Source organism: Chroicocephalus ridibundus, chromosome 3 (assembly GCF_963924245.1).
Source record: "Chroicocephalus ridibundus chromosome 3, bChrRid1.1, whole genome shotgun sequence".
Classification (NCBI taxonomy): Eukaryota; Metazoa; Chordata; class Aves; order Charadriiformes; family Laridae; genus Chroicocephalus; species Chroicocephalus ridibundus.
Window position 1 is genome coordinate 61976936 of NC_086286.1, and position 18600 is coordinate 61995535.

General features: G+C 42.4%; 1 protein-coding gene across 3 annotated transcripts in view; it reads left to right on the forward strand.

The window, feature by feature from the left end:
- The first annotated feature begins 2014 nt into the window (after positions 1 to 2014).
- SNX9 (sorting nexin 9) overlaps positions 2015 to 18600 on the forward strand; it is a 69179-nt gene continuing 52593 nt past the window's right edge. The window contains exon 1 of one of the 3 annotated variants that reach the window (XM_063329392.1): positions 2015 to 2303. In XM_063329392.1, coding sequence (XP_063185462.1) covers positions 2292 to 2303 — 12 coding nt within the window. In that variant the 5' untranslated portion in view covers positions 2015 to 2291. Of the gene's footprint in view, positions 2304 to 17850; positions 17959 to 18600 lie in introns of those variants that run through there. The other 2 variants (XM_063329390.1, XM_063329393.1) reach the window with 2 other exon arrangements.

Here is an 18600-nt window from a genome sequence, read left to right on the forward strand (position 1 = left end):
GTGATTTCATTACCAATTTGTTGGTATTTGTCCCTTTGTGTTATGCAATAATAAAGTTTGCAGCTAAGAAGAGATGTTTATTTGCAATCCAAAGTGATTCCTAAGAATGTCTTTTTTTTAACACAGGAAATAATGGCAACTAATTGCAAATAGTATTGGAAAGATCCCACCAAAAAATTTTCCCAGAACATTCTCTCACCCTGACAGAATCGTTAACATTTCCTTCATCCCTCAAACTTGTCAAGGAAGATTTATTTTTGGGAGTACCTCACGGTGGAAAACTGCAAACTGGAAATTTTAAGCATATAGAGAGGCTGAATAAATCACGACTTTGTTCTTTGTTCCCCAGCTGGCAAGCAGTGCTCTGTTGAAGCACACTGGTTAGCAGCTGTAGTCTAAGCTTCTCCAGCAGTTCTTCTGACTGCAGGTAAAGAATGACACAGACTTGAGCTTATGCAAAAGCCACAGGTTTATTATAAATCACATAGCAAAACATAGCATCTGGCGAAGGGATAGAGGGTGCTTCACATACCTGTCAGTTGGGGATCCCTAAACAAGACAGCGCTGGGTCTCTTGATTTCACACCTCTATCCTTTTTATAAGATCCTCATTAGATGGACCAGATCAAAATGTGCAACGTTGGAAAGATTGTTAGCAAGAAGGTGGAAGAAGAGGGTCCCTTAGTACAGCGACGAAGCCGGCTTCAGAGAGTTTTGCTACTACAGTGGATGAAATACAAGTCTGGGAGGGACCATAGGGCAAAACTGATCCTTAATGCAGTATCTCAACTTAAAGGTAGTATCATGAAGGGTCATTTGTGGGCCAGACACAAAGGTTTCACTTTAGATACTGCTGTTATAAGAAATAAAAAGTTGGAATTTTTGTATTTAATTGAGTTCTGAAAAAGTTAAAAATTGCAGTGAAGGAGCTTGAAAACTTCTCAAGTTCATCAGTTCAATCATTTGAAAAGAGATGGTGGCTGAACAGCCAGCTTCCTCCTAATTCCTCATCCTCACTCTCCATACAAAATATTTCACTGGTCCTACTTGGAAAATTTTTTTCGAACTTAAAATATCCGTGAACACACTTTTCTCTTTTAATAAAGCTGCCTCACTGAGAAACCATACCAATAGCAGAAGAGAAGCTTGTAATTTCTATGGAGAAGGAAATGCAGATGTGAAGTTATGCAGCTTCCCAACAGCCTACCTGCCTCTTAGGACTCTCCTTGGTCATCCTGACAATTATACGATGTATTATTTCCTTCAACAGAAAGGAAACATCTCCCGATTCCAGGCCAACCAGTATACATACACAGATGAGAAGTCGTGCTTTTTGGATGGCGCAGTACCTTGCATGATCACTGCCACTGGATTTTCCCAACCCCTTTGTTTCAGCCTCCCATCGTGTCCCTCCTGCAGGCTGGAAAGCAAGTGGGGTCACAGCTAGTTTTTATGAGATGGTCGTAGAGTGCCTGACAAGAACCCTGCCCACCCCCACCCGCTCCTTGATGTTATTTTCGGCTGTTCATAACTGCTGCACCCCGAGGCCCAGCTGCAACAGGAGGTGAGGGTCGACATCGCTCCAACAGCTGCAGAGGGAGCCTGGCCGAGGGAAAAATGCTCTCCTCGTATAAGAGCTGCCTCGAAATTTAGGCTCAAAAGCAACCGAGAGACAAACGACGTCTTTCTGCGAGCCCTCTCCCCGCCGCGGGCAGGAAGGCCGGCTCCTCGCCGTGCCGGGGCAGCCCCGCTCCGCACACGGCAATCTGGGGGCAAACACTGATTTACGAAGCGAAGCCGCTGAAGCCACCGGGGGTGGGGTGCGGGGTGCCGGTCCCAACCCGGCGGCACGGCCGCCCCCGCCAGCACCCCCGGGGACCGACCGGGGCGGCTCCCCTGGGGGTCCCCGCCGCGCCGCCCGTCCCTCCCTCCGGCCCTGACGGAGAGGCTGGGGACAAACGGCCCCACCAACGCCCCCGGGTGCCGAGCCGAGCCGAGCCGAGCCGAGCCGAGCCGAGTCGCGTCGTGGGAAGGGGCGGCCGGGGCGGGGGCGTGCAGGGGGTGTGAGGAGAGGGGCACCGCCGTGCGGCTACATCAGCCCCCGCCTGGCGAGCGCCCGGCCTTACTGCTGAGCCGCCCAACGGCCCCCAGGCGGCGGCGGCGACTGGGGGCGGCTGAGGAGGAGCCGCCTGCGCGGCCCAGCGGCGGCGGGCGGGCCGGACGCACCGACCGAGCAGCCGCGGCCCGCGGCGGGGAGGGGAGAGCGGCAGCCCAGCCCGCACCGGCAGCGCCATGGCCACCAAGGTGAGCAAACCCTACGGCGCGGCCCCGGGTGGTCGTGAGGCGGCTCCGCGGCGCCCCCTGCGCCGAGACCCCGGCAGGCGAGCAAGGCCCAGCGGAGGGGCTCGGCGGGCGGGAGGGGCGCCCCGCGGGGGGACAGGCTGCGTTTCGGGGGTCGGGGGAGGGAGTCCCCTCCCCGGGGCCTGTCTCTCGGCGCCGGCCGCGGGAGGGAGGGAGGGAAGGAGGGAGAAGGGGGCCGCCCGCTCCCGCCGCGCCGCGGTCGGGCCTCGCCGCGGCTGCCCGGTCCCTCCGAGCGGCGCGGAGGGCTCGGCGGGGCAGCGCCAACTCCGGGGCAGGGGAAAGTTGCTTTCGGCTTTATTTTCGCGCCCCCGGCCCAGCGCCCGGAGTGGCTGTAGGACCGAAAAAGCCGCCGAGGGCTGCTGGTCCCGCAGCCCGGGTGCCCCTGCCCCGCTTCCACCGTGCCCTGGCCGGCACAGCGCGGCGGCGGCGGGGAAAGGCCTCGGCCGGCGGCGGGCCCTGCCGCCCAGCCCCGGGACGGGACGGGGTGTCCCGGGAGGTTGCCCCGCGGGGCTGGGGACGGGGACACCTCCCTCTCCACGGCCGTCCCGCCGCCCCGGGGCGGCTGGTGCGGACCCCCCTTGAGCGGCGTGCGGGGCGGGTAGGTGGGCTGTGGGAGCCCAGAGTCTGTGATGTGCGACCTGTTAATGACAGGGTCTGATTTTACAAAAAAAAAGAAGAAGGCAAAAGCAGGAAGCGAAATTATTTTTTCAGTTCTTCAACAGTATCTGTTATTAATGCAACAGTCAAAATTAGCCCATCCTATGTGAAACCTGTCTCTTTCTAAATTAACAGTATTTATTTACGATGTTGGCTGATGGAAGCATCTCTGCTTGTGTAGGTGTGGGTTAACATCCACGAGTAAATGTCATCTGCAAATTGTCTAAATAGCGCAGAAGGCTTTTTGGTATTTCAAGTAATACTTGGAGTCACCTGATTCCATAAACTTGGCCAGCAGCTTGAAAACTTCCTTTCGCTGAGGCAGTTCTCATACAGTCCACTATTTGTGTTGAGCTTCTCAGTACTGGAGAAATTCTGCATCTCGAATGTGTTGAATGTAATGTATAAGTAGCTGTGTCTGTAACCGTATAAGTTCATGGTTACTCATGTTTTAGTAAACTTTTTCAGAAGCACGGAGAAGTTTGGTTTAGGCTTTAAAGTCACTTAAGCGGTTTAAGAAGTATTAATATAGTGAAATTTATGTTCTGTTGAGGTTGTAGAATATTGTTGATGGACTCAGTTTTAATACTGGTGGTTTCCACTGATTTGTGGGATGTGTGTGTGAATAATATGTATTCAACCTTAACTATTGTAGATAGCAAGAAAAAGAAAATTACTTCTGTGTATGCATATACTACATATACGCAGTGTGCTAACTATATACAGTATGCTAACTGTACTAAAACAGTTTACTGTTTCTCTCCTCACTTTGAGGTGCAGTATCCTCACAGGAGCCTGCATTCTCTGCCGAACGCATGAAGACATTTTATTCATAAGTTTGGAAACTTTCACTTTGCTTTTCTTGAAACAATTTTTTGGAGTCATTATGGCCTCAAACTGAAGGCTGTATAATTTCTAACTTCCTAACCGTGACTGGCTTGAAATTAGGTGGTGCATTTCATTCTATCATTCTAAACACTGCAAGTTATGGTAATTAACTTGAAGGTTAAAATTGGGAAGTGAAACTGAGAAGTGAATCACTAAGGACTTTATTTTATTATTATTTTTATATGCTGGTAATTGAGAGCAGTACTGAAGAGAAGCTTATTTTATTTGCTGTGAGCTTTACCCAGGAGACAGGTCCCTCTCTGCGAATTGCCCTGTTTTGGATTTTAATTTGTTAAACTTGTGCAAGTGTCATCTGTAGTAAAGGATAGATTTTTTTTAACAGCGTAAGAGAGTAACTGGCTTGAAAACCAGTTTTTAGGAGCTAGGCCAATTAACCAGTCACCATTTCACTTGGAAAGTAAATTTTGGTTTTTAAATTGTAATCAAACTTCTCATCTTCTGCTTGTGCTCCTTCCAAAATAGCCTATTTTTAAAAGAAATATGCAAAGTGTATTTGTATTGTATGTGAAAACATTAAGAAAACTAAGCTATAGTTAGTCATCTGGAGTGTGAATTTCTCAAACTGTAATGGTGTCAAATCCTATATAGCTGGTAGAGGCGACTGACAGGCAGGCCTGGCCTGTGCTGCACGGGCTATTAGCACTTCCTGAATTAATTCCTGTTTAAACTAGAATATACTGTCCAAGGAGGGCTGGGGGGAAGAAAGTTCAGTCTTGATTTGCATGCGTTCAGTGATGGAAAATCTATTCTGCCTTTTTTCTTTTTTCTTTTTTTTTTTAACCATCAGCTCTCCTGCTGTTGATGCTTCTTGATTTTTGAACCTAAATTTGCCCAGCTTCTGTTTCCAGTTTTATCTGTTTGTCTACGAGATTTACAAAAGCTTGTATCAAAGTGTTAGGTTTCCTGGGGGGTGGAAGGGAAGTAGGGATTTCTTCCACAGCTACCTTGTGAACCCTGGCCAGTTTTCTTGCCTCCCACTTTGATAAACAGCAGAAATAAAGTTCCCAGGGTTTTCCAATATGGAGACATTGTCTACAGTCATGTAATCTGATGGCTCTTCCCTGTACCTTTCAAACTCACTGGATTTCTTACTGAAGTAATAAAAGCTTTTTGTGGAAAGGACTACTGTTTTCATGCAAAAAGGCCTTTACCGATGCTTTCCTAGCATATTTGTTAACTGGTAGCTTGGTAGGGAGTCTTTTGTTGAAATGGGTCAGGGATGGCTGTAGGCCCTAAGTGCTCTGAAGGCTGTTGGAGGCTCTGTCTGATGCCGTGAGCTGAGCTAGCAGGCACCATTACTCCTTCTCCATCCTTGCTCCTCATCCTATGCTGTCTGTATGTCCCAGAAGTTGACTCCAACACTTGTCAGGCAGAAGATGAACTGAATGGAAATGGTGGAGCTATTTTCTCCAGTTCTGGGAAGGTATAGTAGCTGAAGGCTTGCTCAGAGCTGATGCAAAAGGTGGGTGAGGTGACCAAGTGGGGAGGGGGAGACTCTCTTGGTGAAGTGTGGAAATATAAATGGGAAATGGAGGATCTGAGACGTCTGCTGGCAGTTCTTTGGTTGGCTAGATCCTTATTGTAACTTGGCAGTGGATTTTATGATTCCCTAAAGGCTTGCTCAAGGTCACATGCTCTAAAAACTGAAGCAAGTGAAAAAACAAATCAAAACCAAAAAAAGGATTGTTTAGGAGATGCTAACTTCCAAAGTTTTACTGTAATTTAACTGAACCTGACTTCGAGGTGGGCATTACATATCCATGTTTGCTTCCTTCAGAAACAGAGTTGAGCTTTCTTATTTTTAACTGTGCATCACAAAAGAATGCAAAAAGTGCCTGAGCCTAAAAGAATAAAGCTTAAAAAAAATTTCAAAACTCAGACACAAAGAAAATGCAGTATTTCACAGGTATATCTGTGACAATTGCTTGCAAAAGCCACAGATGAGATTCTTATTCTTCTGTTTGTTCCTTCTTGACTTCTTTGGCCTTTGCTCTTCTTTCCCCACTAGAGTTTGCCATGTCCCAGCTTTACTTGTGTCCTTTCTTTTGGAAGCGATATGCTGGCTTTTAAATAATGTCTTCCCTAACTCAGTCTGGTTTTAGTTTTTTATTATTTTAAAATGTAGGCAAGTCCTTTTCTTGAAAAGGCTGGTATTTTGCCATCTGTGAAGTCCTAATTTTGGAAGGAGGTGATGATACTAAGTGAAGTTGATAGGTTGCATGCTGATAGTCAAGACAGTTCTTCTGGAACCTGTGCTGCTAAGTGTGGTGAGGGTTTTAATTTGAAAGTTGAAGTTGGAACTAGAAGCCAATAAACTCTGATTTATTGGAGTAACGCTGTTGAAGTTGATGACATTACTGTTGCAAGCTAGGTATCTCACAGGCCAGGTATTGATAAAGTTTATGAGGTTAGGCCCCTCAGTGTCAATAGCAACAAACTTTTCTTTGTTACCTTATGGGCATCTGTATCCCACTGTTATGTTCTAGATTTTTTTCAATGGTTTGTCTGCTTTAAGAACTCATTTATCTGGTTCTGGTTGTAGGACTGGGACCTCTTTTGTGGGAAGAAGTCGTCTGAGATGAAAGCTTAGACTGAATATTCTAAGAAGTATTGCTAAGCTATGTCTTCTTTTAAAACACAGAAATGTTCAAGGCTTTTTTGTCCATCTAATAATGTTGGGTAATTTCTTGTGAATGTCACTAGCCAGCTATAGTTGAATTTAGCATGGTTCTTGTGAGGAAAGGTCATGATTTATACAAGAAAATTTAACGTAGGAAAAAAATAGCAACACATTAGACTTTGAATAAAGGTTACTTTTCTCGAGTGTGTATCCTTCCTTTCATCTTTCTTTTTGATTCTCTATTGCTTTTACTAGTGTAAGGCTCCCCCAAAGAAGTCTCACATTTTCATTTGTACCGTCACGAAGCTGTTTGTTTGTTTGCATTATGAATCAGGGAGAAGCAATTCTTTGTTCTGATTTGCAGCTGGGAAGTGAAGCATCCCTCTGTGCTAAGCCCTCTAAAATACCCAAACTGTGTTCTGCAAGTCTGTCTTCTGTATTGTCATAACTTTGAAAGTAGACTTTTCTAGGAAATCACATCTTAAGGGAATATTCAGTTAATAAATCTTAATATATGTGTCAGTTGGGATGAGCTTTTACTATGCAGATCACTTCATAATCCATTTCACTACTTAAATCCAGCCAAGCAAGTTGTAATACAGAGAATGAGATCACAGTTGATTTATATGTGTAGGATGTGGTGGAACAAAACTAATTTGGTGAGGTAATAATTTTGATTTTATGGTCTTAATCATATGAAAAGTTGTTTCGTTTTTTTAAGCTATAATTAAGTAGATGTGAAAATATTTCCTGGGACTTCCTGGATTATTTTGGTTTGATGGCTTGGTTTTTTGTTTTTGTTTTTTAAGGGGCAGCAAGATAACTAGAGAAGGTGAAAATGTTTGATAATGCAAATTTGCCAAAGATTCCTGACCTATTGATGGAGTGAGATGTTAGGATGATCATGAGAACTGATGCAGTCTTATTAAGATGCAGGTTTTCTGTTCTTTTGTCTTTCTGTCTGACATTATGATCTTTTAAAAGTACAGTGATAAATGCATTATGTTACACTGCAGCAATTACTAGTGCAAGGGCTTTTTATTTGCCAGCCAGTTTCTGTGCTGGGAAGCTGGAGAGATTCTATATGATGTTATGCTTGGGTAATGATTCCTCTGACTCAGTTTTTCAAAGTTATTTTAAGCACCTGGCCATTGAGTCACCAGAGACTCATTACAGAGGTCATCATTTAAAAACATGATTACAGTAGCTAAAGAGAAGGAAGTCTGGTATCAGATGTCGTAAGCCTCATCTGGTTTATAGACTCAGCAATTCAGGTTTTCACTCTGGTAGAATTTCTCCATATATAAGTATTATTTCAGCAAGAAATCTTTACAGTTAACTGTGACTTTGTAAAAGAGCCTATTTTACTCCATTCTTTCAAGGTTTTCCTCTGAACTGTCTTCCTCTTTTAGAACCTCTGATTTTTCAGGTCTTGAAAAAGCTCCTGAAATACTGAATATCCACATATTCTTCTTTTATAAAGACCTCCTTATTTGATTAGGACATCTGGCAAATATCAGAGTTTACAGAGATTACAAAGGGAAAATGATACAAGAACTTTGTTGTGTTGAATACATGGGTTCCCTCCTGTATAAATTTACAAGCAATTGCAACGTTGATGGTGTTGGAAGCAGTCTTGCAAAACATTACAAAAGCAGGTAGTAGAGACTGTAAAATAGTGGGGGTGATTTGTTTCAACCAGCACTGCAGTAGGACAGATCAGCATTTAGGCATCTGGAATTATTTAAAGTAAATAGCTATTGCAGTGTTCAGCATTTAAAGCTAAACCTTTTCTATTTCAAAGTATGTTTCACAATTACAAGGTCATTCAAATTCCCTTTAAACCTCTCTGAGGGGGTAAAAATCGGAGCTTGTGCTTTTACTTTCTTTAGTTGTATTCCTGCTTTCTCAGCAATTTATGACTGGAAAAGAGCGTCCCAAGTAACACAAAGTTCAAAAAACAAAGCAGTCTTGTGGTAGTCCAATAAGCAACATTTAAATGCTACTGAAGAAAATATATACATATTGCATACTGGAAAATTTAAGCTCTGAGCCTTACCATTTTTTTCCAAAGCAGTCTTTCTCTTTGAGCTTCATATGGGTAAGAAACCTCTGTCAAAAAAAAACCCAAAACAAACCAACACTAAAAAAAGCCAATTAAGACCAGAATTATTTAACTTTGATAGATAGTCCTCTGTGGGACCCAGAGTAAGAGGAGAAGGGCGTGAGGGACAACTCTTCGTGTGGGGAGCTGCCTTTACGCAGGCTGATCCAGCTGTTGTGTAGTTGTAAGGGGACTTTCAGGACATGACATGGTATGAGCAGCGTGTGAGCCATCCTGGGCGCTGCTAATAAGAGGGTGCATGCTCATAGTAAGTGTGCTCCGTAAAGTCAAACCAGTGACTCTTGTGTGTGTGAACAGTATTTTTTGTTTGGTAAAAACTCTAATTTCCTCTCGTATTTTAGAGCAGCTCTTCCACTGGGCCCTGCCCCTTAAAGGAAGCCACTGTACAGGAGGGGTTTCCAATGTGCAAAATAGGTGGCTGGAAGGAAGAGGAGGTGGTAGGAAGGTAGGCCGGCAGTGCAGCTTGAGGGAGGTCCCCTGGGAGTCCAAGCGAAACAGCTGCTTCTGGGGATGGGCAGCCATGCCTGACCTGGGGTTTATGCAAGTGGGACTTGCCCAGGTGAAATCATTCAGTCCCGCTTTTTGCAAAAGTGGGACTGAAGTACAACTCGTTGACGGGTGTTTTCTTATGACATACCGTTGTGTTGCTGACTTCTGCTCTGAGTTGCCATCTGCTCCTCCTTGGCAAGAGAACTGTTGTGCTTTTATTTTGTGTATTCGTATGGTATCTCTGTTTATACACAGTAGGTTTTGGACTTGCTTTGCTTTTCCCAGCCTTCGGAGACTGCAGTTCTCAATGTTCAGAGCAAGAATAAGTTGTCCTCTTGATTCTAGTTGAATTCAAGTGTTTGTTTTCCTGACTGATACAAAAAAATGACTAATTTTCAAGAACAACTATAAGAATTCTCTTAGGATAGCTTGAAACTGGTTCTGTCTTCTGTATGAAGAATTTTTTTCTTTGTCATGATTATATGGGCAGTTTCCAAAAGAAAGATGATTGATATAAGGCTATTACGTTTGCTGTTCCTGATAGTTCTGATTTAAATCCTGGGATTGCCTGGAGAGTCTATACAATTCATCTTTCTGCAGCAGTAAGGCCATGACTGATGAGGCGCTTCATTTTGTTCTGCAACTTCATCAGATTTGAGAATTAAGCTTAAATTTTTTATTTCCTCCACTGCATTAATTCTTTTTTGGGGGTTAAGATTTAATTCAGTAATTGAATATTGCAGTTACATATGATAATATAATGTAATTAGTGCTTACCTAGTTACCGCACAGTTCTTTCAACAGTACTGTAATTTATTCCCTTAATAGCCCTGTATTTGTCTTCTGAAAATGGTTGCTTATGGAATACAAAATTAAGCATCTTCCTTGCTGCAAATAACCAGACCGTATTCTTGGAAGTTTGTATACGGTTATTGAATTGTAATTTTCATATCAACAGCTCTGCCACATTCTGTCAATCTGCCAAACTTTCTACTAATTTGTAAGGAAGCAGCAGTTCAAACATGTTTTTCTGACTTCTTTGATGCTTTCTTTCACTACAAAGGTTGCTGGTGCAAGAAAAGTTTTTGTGGTATCCAATTTAAATCAATTCCTAGGTAATGGAAGATGGAGATTTCTAAAGGAGAAACTTCAAATATCGTATGACCTAATCCAGCTCTGTCATTCATTGTCTCTCTTTTTTTTTTTTTTTTTTAAAAAAAAGCTTTTGTCCAGGCATTCTTTTTTTTTTTTTTTTTTTTTTTTTTTTGACTTAAAGTGGGATAGGGCGATACTGCTAGTGTCTGTGTAGCATCAAATCGCAGGTGACTAATGTCCAGTTCAAGAGCTGGGTGTTCTCTGGCCAGGTCTAATGACTGAGCCTAGTTTATTTGAGCTGCTGTTTAACATGGCCAGTTTGTAACTTCACGGGGTCTTGTACTTCTACACTGTCAACAGAAAAGCCTAAAACAGCTGTAGGCTTGGGTACATTAGAACCCATAAAAACTGAACTTTATCCATTTCTAGAGTAAAGAAGCTTCATCTGATAAAATGGTAATACATTTATGTTGGTGTAATAGTTTCCTCACTTCATATAATAAGCGTAAACATAGAAATGCTTCAGTTATTGGGCTTTTATAAAGAAGTGTTTCTAAAAAGAACTAAGAGATCCGAAAACATTAGTATATTGATTAATAGTAGTTACTCAAGTAACAGAGAATTTAGCAGAATTCCACGCTGAGGATCTGTTTTGCTGCGTTTTACATTCCTTCCCAGCTGTCTTTGGTTAGCGTGCCACTATTGAGCACTTGTTTTTCTATTAATATTACCTGTTTGGGACTTGAGAGTAGTACAGCTATTCCATTCTGTATTTCACAGGTCAAGTTTTATTTGAAGTAGCATCATTTTAACATGCAGGTAGTTTGCTTTGCTAGTTCTTTGTTTGCTTCTATGCTGGCCTATGCAGCTGGTACGTTGAAATGCTCAACCTGTAATAGTGTGGTGAGTCTGAAAATGCCTGAAGTTCATTAGATAACCTTAGCAAAACTTTGTGCCTCTCCAGTTATTGGGATAATCACTGGGTTTTTTTCTAATCTCTGCTCTCATAGAGGCAGCACTATTGTGTGACTACAAGCTGTCTTAATGTGGCAATTTTTCTGGTGAATGCTGCAGGCTTTTTCTGAAACCTTCACCTCTTACCAGCTTTGTTCTTTGGGGACAGGACTGTGAGGGTACAACACTGATCACCCTAAAGTTTCAGGGGACTCTGCACAGCAGAATTCTGAAACACACAGTTAAATATTGTCTCAGCAAACAGTTGTGAGTGTTGCGGTTTGATTTCAGAGGCACGCTAATGATTAATCTAGGCAGAGATTTTAATCACACTTGAGATAAATGCATCCTGCCTAACATCCGTAAATACAAAGCCATGCTGTACTTGGCTGCAGTTGTATGTTCTGGTGTAACCAGAATGAATCTTCTCATATTTGAAATTGTTTAGTCCCCAGGCTATTGGGGAGCTGAATAGGTTGGTATCCGGAAAGGAAAATGTGGGAAATTCTGGGCACTTTGGAGCAGTGCAGTAAACTGATTCTGGAAAAGGTCTTCTGATAGCATTGGAGCTCCTCATTCATGGATAAAGTTGTGCAGGACATTGTTAATAACTGATACGGGTTTATAAGTAATGTTTTAAACAAGAAAAAAACCTCAGGTGCTTAACCCAACTGAAAGCTCAGATGTGATTCACAGGAGTATCTGAATCAGTATTTGGAAACATCTCTAAATCACATGAGTGTCTTGCACGTATTTCTGCAACTGAATTCCCCCTGCTTCTGTACTACGTGGGTGCATGGGGATTCTGTTGTTTGGTTCGACAGTGCCCCATAAGTGAGTCTGTATGAACACCACAAAAGGTAACAAAGCACCTCTTTTAATAGTGCGTGATGATTCTTTTAAAAATATCAGAATTTGAATGTTGCTTTTTAAAACTACGGAGCTGCTTACAGGTAATGCAGACTTTAAAATTCTTAAGCCCTGTTGTAAACCTGAAAAATACGGTAGTTTCTCTTTGCTTTCTTCATGCTTTGTGGAAGTGGTTATCTACCCACCTAATTTGTAACTTCATGGAAAGAAGCTATAATTTGGTTTAATACCTTAAGATGTTAAGATCTGTTGCATTCTAACTCTTTTAAGAGATCCTAGTCTTATAACCATTTTAGTCCTCATACTGCATCAATAACTTTCAGTCCTAGATGCTTGAGCTGAAAAAGGGGCCACCCGATGTGTAGAAATTCACCTGAATGCAAGTTAGTGTGGGTGCTGCATGTAATGCTGGCCAGGAGAGCATTTCAGTTAGCTTTGGGGTGTGCTGAAGTTAGCTTACAGGTAGACAGCTATAAATGTTCTGTAAATCAAAAATAAGATATGTAACCAAAAATGAGCTGGACTAGCCTGAACAGAGGTTAGGTCTTCTTTCCTGACCAAAAAATTATTTTCAGCAAGATGATGAAGTCCTGCGTGGTAGAACAGAAGAGATAATCTGTTTCTAAGATCTCAAGAGCTATTTTGTCCTCACTGAGGAAAGCCTGAGTTACTGAAAAAGCTAGTAAGTCATTGTCTTTATTACTAGAGAAAACATTTTCAAGTCTCTTTAATACTTGAAAACTTGCCTAGTCACTTCTTATACAAAATCGTACAGAAATGGTTTCAAGGTAAGCTTATTTTACACCTTTATTCTAATTCTAAAAGTGACAGTGGTTTAAGCCATGTGCATGTTGGTGGGAATCAAGTATTTCATTACTGTCCCTTACCCTATAAATGCTTCAAACTTTGTGTTTAGTGCGTTTTGGAAACTGTTCATGCTTTGTTAACCGTTTTCTTGCAATATTAGGTAGGCCTTTTAATCCAGTGTGAATACTTAATTAAATACCTGCCTGAAGTATTGTAGGCACATGCAGCTCTGAGGCTGAAGAGGAGCTCCCTGTTCTGTCTCCTCTGTCTGCAAGCATGTTTTATTAGCAGGAAAAAATGATGCAATTCTTTGTTTCTCAGCTTTTTATCTGTATTTAATTCGCTTCTAATGTGCTTATATCAGTGGCGTTGACTTCAAATGACAAGCTGCAGGCTATTGAACTTTAGAGTTGAAAAATTTCTCAAAGAAAGTGAGCCAGCAGGTCAGAAGACGCATTTTTAATGTGAATTTGTACACTAATGTGAGGATCCAGCAGTTACAGCTGGTGAGAGAACTTGGAGTAATGATATCTGAGTATTGTGACCTCTCTTAGTCCAGATGTGGAGCTCTGGACTGAACTTAGTTTCACTTTTTGGGTGAGTTTGTTTTAATTCTGATGTTGCAGAAAGCAAAAGCCAATTGTGTTAGAAAAGAGATGTAATACTAAAGGGACGTTTTTATTGAACAAGTGAATTTTAATTTTTACTTATTGTTTAATAAAATGATGAAGGGATGCTTCGGTTCCTTCAGGCTAGTAGGTGTTGTTTTTTCTAGGCAGATGTTGTTGAGCACATACACAAGGACAATGATGCCTAGCACTCTACAAGCAATATATAGTTTCTCCATTTGCTCTGTATTAGTTAAAAAGATAAGCATTAGATTTTTTTCTCCTTTGTAATAAAACTTTATCACTTTAACTTCCAGTTTCTAGGATAATCTATAATCTCTTGAATTCCTAAGGTAAGGCTTCTGTAGGAGTCTGTCAGAGAAAACAGTGTCCCTAGTGTCCTCATATACGTCCATCTTCTGTTTTTTTTTGTTTGCTTCTTGACTCTGAGGAGTGCCTGTGAGAGGAACATGTTTAGAGACTTGCTTACTGTAGGCAAGACAGAAGGTAGCTGCCTTTCCAGGCAGAGAGGCATAGGCATTTGAAAAGCCTCTTGATATTTCTGCATAGAGTATCCAAATATACGCTTAGGCTAGCAGTCTGATGCAGTTGTGACAGGGGAGCTAAAATGAAGAGGCATTTTTTTTTTTTGTCAAATCATAGCCCCAGATGTTGCAGCTGCTGCAGTGAAAATCTCTTCAGTCTTGGAGTGCGTAGTGGCTTTTCAGTGAGCTTGGCTTTCAGGATAAAGGGTGGGGCAAAGGTTAAATCTGTCCTATCCAAACAATAGCTGCTGTTGGACAAAAGGTAGTGTTGTCAGTGCTCTGAGGTGGGAAAGAGGTTTTTTTTCTGAAACATTTTTCTTCCTGTTTTTCTGAGCTCTTTGGCCACCAGTTGTTTTAAACTTCTTGCAGTACCCTCAGTAATATCAGCAGTGGGACTTACTGTGTGTGGGACTTGCTGAGAGTTTTTTCAAAGATGCATTGATTAAAACGTGGTGAATTAAGTAGTCTGTTTATGAATGGTGAAATGAAACAGTGGTTAAACTGTCATTAAGAGCCTTGCCTACCCTACATCGTTTCTGTAGCTTCACTGATGCAATGAGGACAGCTAGGAGTTCAATGCTGACTCTTCAGCTGATAACAAGTCAGATGTTCTTGCAGTTCTGAGCAGTAAACTACCTCAAAAACAATATTAGACAGTAATCACAGGGCAAATTGTTGTGAAAGATCAAACAGTACAGAACAGAAAATGGAAAAACCATCTCAAGTTAATTGCCTTTTGTTTGCAGAGTATTGCCTCTTGTTAGATTAAATGCTTCATTTTGAACTGTTCTTTTGGATGTAATAAAAAAATACTGCCTGTTTCTGAACTGATTTATTTGCAGTCAGCTGGCAACTAAGCATCTCACAGCCATTCGCTTACTCCTCCTGGCTGGGATGGGTGAGAGGATCAAAGAGCAAAAAGGGTATACCTGCTGCGGCATAGACTTACCCACAGCCACAGTCGCTTTGAGGTGCAGCTGTTCCAGTGTGGGTTTATCCATGGCCACAATGCCTTCAGAGACATACCTGCTCCAGTGTGACCTTACCCACAGCCACAGTCCCTTCAAGAGTGACCCTGCTCCAACATGGCTTACCCATGGCTGCAGTCCCTCCAGGGCTGTACCTGCTTTGTCATGGGTTTATCCATGGCCGCACATTTTGAGGTGCTCCATCGTGGCCTCATGCACAGCCACAGATGCTTCAAGGTGTATTTTCTCCAGTGTGGACTTATCCTTGGGCCACAGTCCCTTCAGAGGTATGCCTGCTGTGGCACAGACATATCCACGGCCACAGATGCTTTGAGATCCACACCAGAGCGGGTGTACTTATTCATGGGCACAGATGCTTTGGGGTGCCCTGCTCCCGCATGGGCTCATCCACAGGTCACAATCCCTTCGACGCGAGTTAACGCTGGAGTTCCAGCCTGTCCAGTACAGCAGCACAGAAACGGCAGTGATGCCCTGGCCATCTGCCAGCCCAGGCGCATGGCTGTTGCTGTTATCAAAATGTTCCCAGGCACAGTAGAGTAAGATGATAAGCAGCAAAAGCAAAAAGTAGCCACTAATAAGCACTAGACTCTAATATACAGTGAGGTAAGCAAGCCCCATGGCAAGAACAGAAACCGGTCTAATAGCTAAACAGCAATAACACCTATAAACTTGAGCTAGCACATTCCAATCAAATCTGTCATTATTCCGAACCCTACAAGCCCCACGTTGGGTGCCAAAAATGACTGTTGTGGTTTAACCCCAGCTGGCAACTAAGCACCATGCAGCCACGTACTCCCCCTGGTTGGGATGGGGGAGAGAATCAGTGAAAGTATCAAAACTCATGTATTGAGATAAACACAGTTTAATAGTAGAAAGCCATGCACACAAGTAAAGCAAAACAAAGAATTCATTCACGGCTTCCCATTTGGCAGGCAGGTGTTCGGCCATCTCCAAGAAAGCAGGGCTCCATCACATGTCATGGTTGCTTGGGATGACAAACGGTGTCAAGTTTGAACTTCCCTCCCCTTCCTCCTTCTTCCCCCAGCTTTATATGCTGAGCATGATGTCCTATGGTACGGAATATCCCTTTGGTCAGTTGGGGTCAGCTGTCCCCCCTGTGTCCCCTTCTAACTTCTTGTGCACCCCCAGCCTGCTTGCTGGTGGGGCTGTGTGAGAAGCAGAAAAGGCCTTGACTCTCTGTAAGCACTGGTCAGCAAGAACAAAAACATCTCCATATTATCAACACTGTGGTCACAAATCCAAAACATGGCCCCATACCAGCTACTTTGAAGAAAATCAACTCTATCCCAGCCAAAACAAGCACATGCAGCTGGGCTTTTGTCTTTATTCTTTTCTTTCTGCTTCCTCAATTGCTCAGTCCAGTGTCCCAGGTATGCTGTTTCTATTTTCTTGTCTTAGAACTGTCCATTAGAGTTAATATTTTGTTTCTAAAAACAATATTGGTGCGAAAAGCAATTGGGGGGGGGGGAGGGGAACAAACCAAAAAAAACCTCTCCCAAAAGTGCAACCAAACAAAAAAACCCCAAACATCTTAAAAAAAAAAAAACAAACAAACAAACAAAAAAAAAAAACCAAAAAAACTTGTAGTAGAGAATGAATAAAAGAAAGTCATAGAAGACAGAAATGTGTTTTTCTGTTCTGTCCTGTGCTTCCAGGTGTGATCAACATATTGCTTATCAGTGTTTCACAGGCAGCTGGTTTCAAAGGCTTGTGCTTGCTAGACCTACTGAAGAATGTTTGTACTTACTGATGCAGTTTTTGTAGCAAACCTTTCTGAAGTTTATTCATAACGAAAATGTTACTGGAGTTATTTGAGGTTACTAAAAGCCCTTTGTTGTTCATTCCAACTAAAAGTTTAAGCTGCTGTCCTTAAGCTTTTTAAGAAAAGTTCAAATCTGCTAACTGTCAAGGCTATTTAAAATTTAATGACTTGACTTGTGAAGAACAGCCCTAGCTCCCCCCCAAAAACACCCCTGATGCCTAAGGATTAACTTTTTTTTTTTTTAAAAGACATTTTACCAGACTTCCCGAATTATGGTTTCTGCTTCTGTAGTGGGGTGCAGGTTTCTTTGAAAAGATTTTATTTTCTCCCTTTACTTTCCAAAACAGAAATATAGAATTTGATCCTCTTTCCATGAATCTGGGAACTGCTGCCCCCAACAGTAGGGCAGGAAACTGGGAAGTGAAGCATGAACCTGGGAAGTGTTACCATCCTTGCTGCTGTGATACAGCAGTTGTCTGAGACAGTGGCACCAAGCAAATTAAACCTGTCAATCCCTGTCCCTTGAAAAGAGCACTGCTGGATGGCTGAAGTACTGAACTGCTGAAGAAAGGAAGGCGTGTATTTATTATGGGAATTTCATGCTATGAACCTTTTATGGATATTTCCTTTGTACTGTCTGCCGCTGCCAGCTGTCCAAGAGAAGCAGTTGTGGTACAAGTTTCCCAAACTTTAACACATGGCTGAAACAGATGAATGCATGGCATAACATAAGAGCTCTTTCTAATACAATGAAGTCCTGTCCTTAGGGAAAGTGTTTTCAAAGGTGTGTCCAGTTTTTGAGTGCCTTTTCCAGTTTTAGTGCTATAAAGCATACTTTCATTGTAAAGCAGCAGTTCTGTGTCAGGAAGTCCAGCATTACAAAAACATTTTGCTTCAGAAGCGTGAACTTAGAGTGGTTACTGTTTTTTGTTTATGTGGGTCGTTAATCATTCTTATCAACAGAGGCTTAGACAGGGAAGCTATTATAAAAGCTGCTGTGAGCAGAACTGATGTGCATTAGCTGGTATGCTCATGGCTAGCGAGGAATGCACAGTCCTACTTCTCCATGAAAGATGTAGCCTGCTACAGGTGAACTGTAGTGCGGGCAGGTGTGTGCCTGTGTACATCAAGATTGTCAGGGTTGGGGGTAAGTTGCTTTTCCATCTGAGCCTAGCACCTCTTGAGTGAAACATCTTAGAAAAGGCAGAAAGATTCTGCTTATGAGAAATAGGTGCTTCTATTGCTTTATCACCTCTTTCAAGATTTTGGGGGAAATACAGAAGAGCCAATCCATCAGGATGTGCGCAGAGATCTTGGATACTCTTCTAGTAACTTAGTGTAGTGATAATGGAATTCCATTGGGATTCTTCATTGGAATTTTATTTTAATGACTTTTGCTAGCCAACTTCCTTCCCACTTAATTTATGCTAAGAGTCTTGACACACTGACAGTTGCATAGTCTTATGTCTGTTTGCAGAAATATGTTGGCAAATGCTCTTGGTTTTTCTCCCCCACCCCCCACCCCCCCCTTGGTTTTTAATATTTTGAGAAGAGGGGGGTGGTACTCGACTCAGAAAAAAGTAATGGAGATAAGCTAAGTCTTCTCTAGGTCTGCAGAGGAATAATACTTTCGCTAATCTGGGTACTGCTTTCATTGTGAAGAATCTTTATGTTTTAATATGCTTAGGTGCAATTACTATTATCATTCTAAAAAATAGGAATATTTCACTGCCCACTGCTTAATGCTTTATCTTTTCTTTATTTTCAATTTCTTAAACTGCAGTAAGGC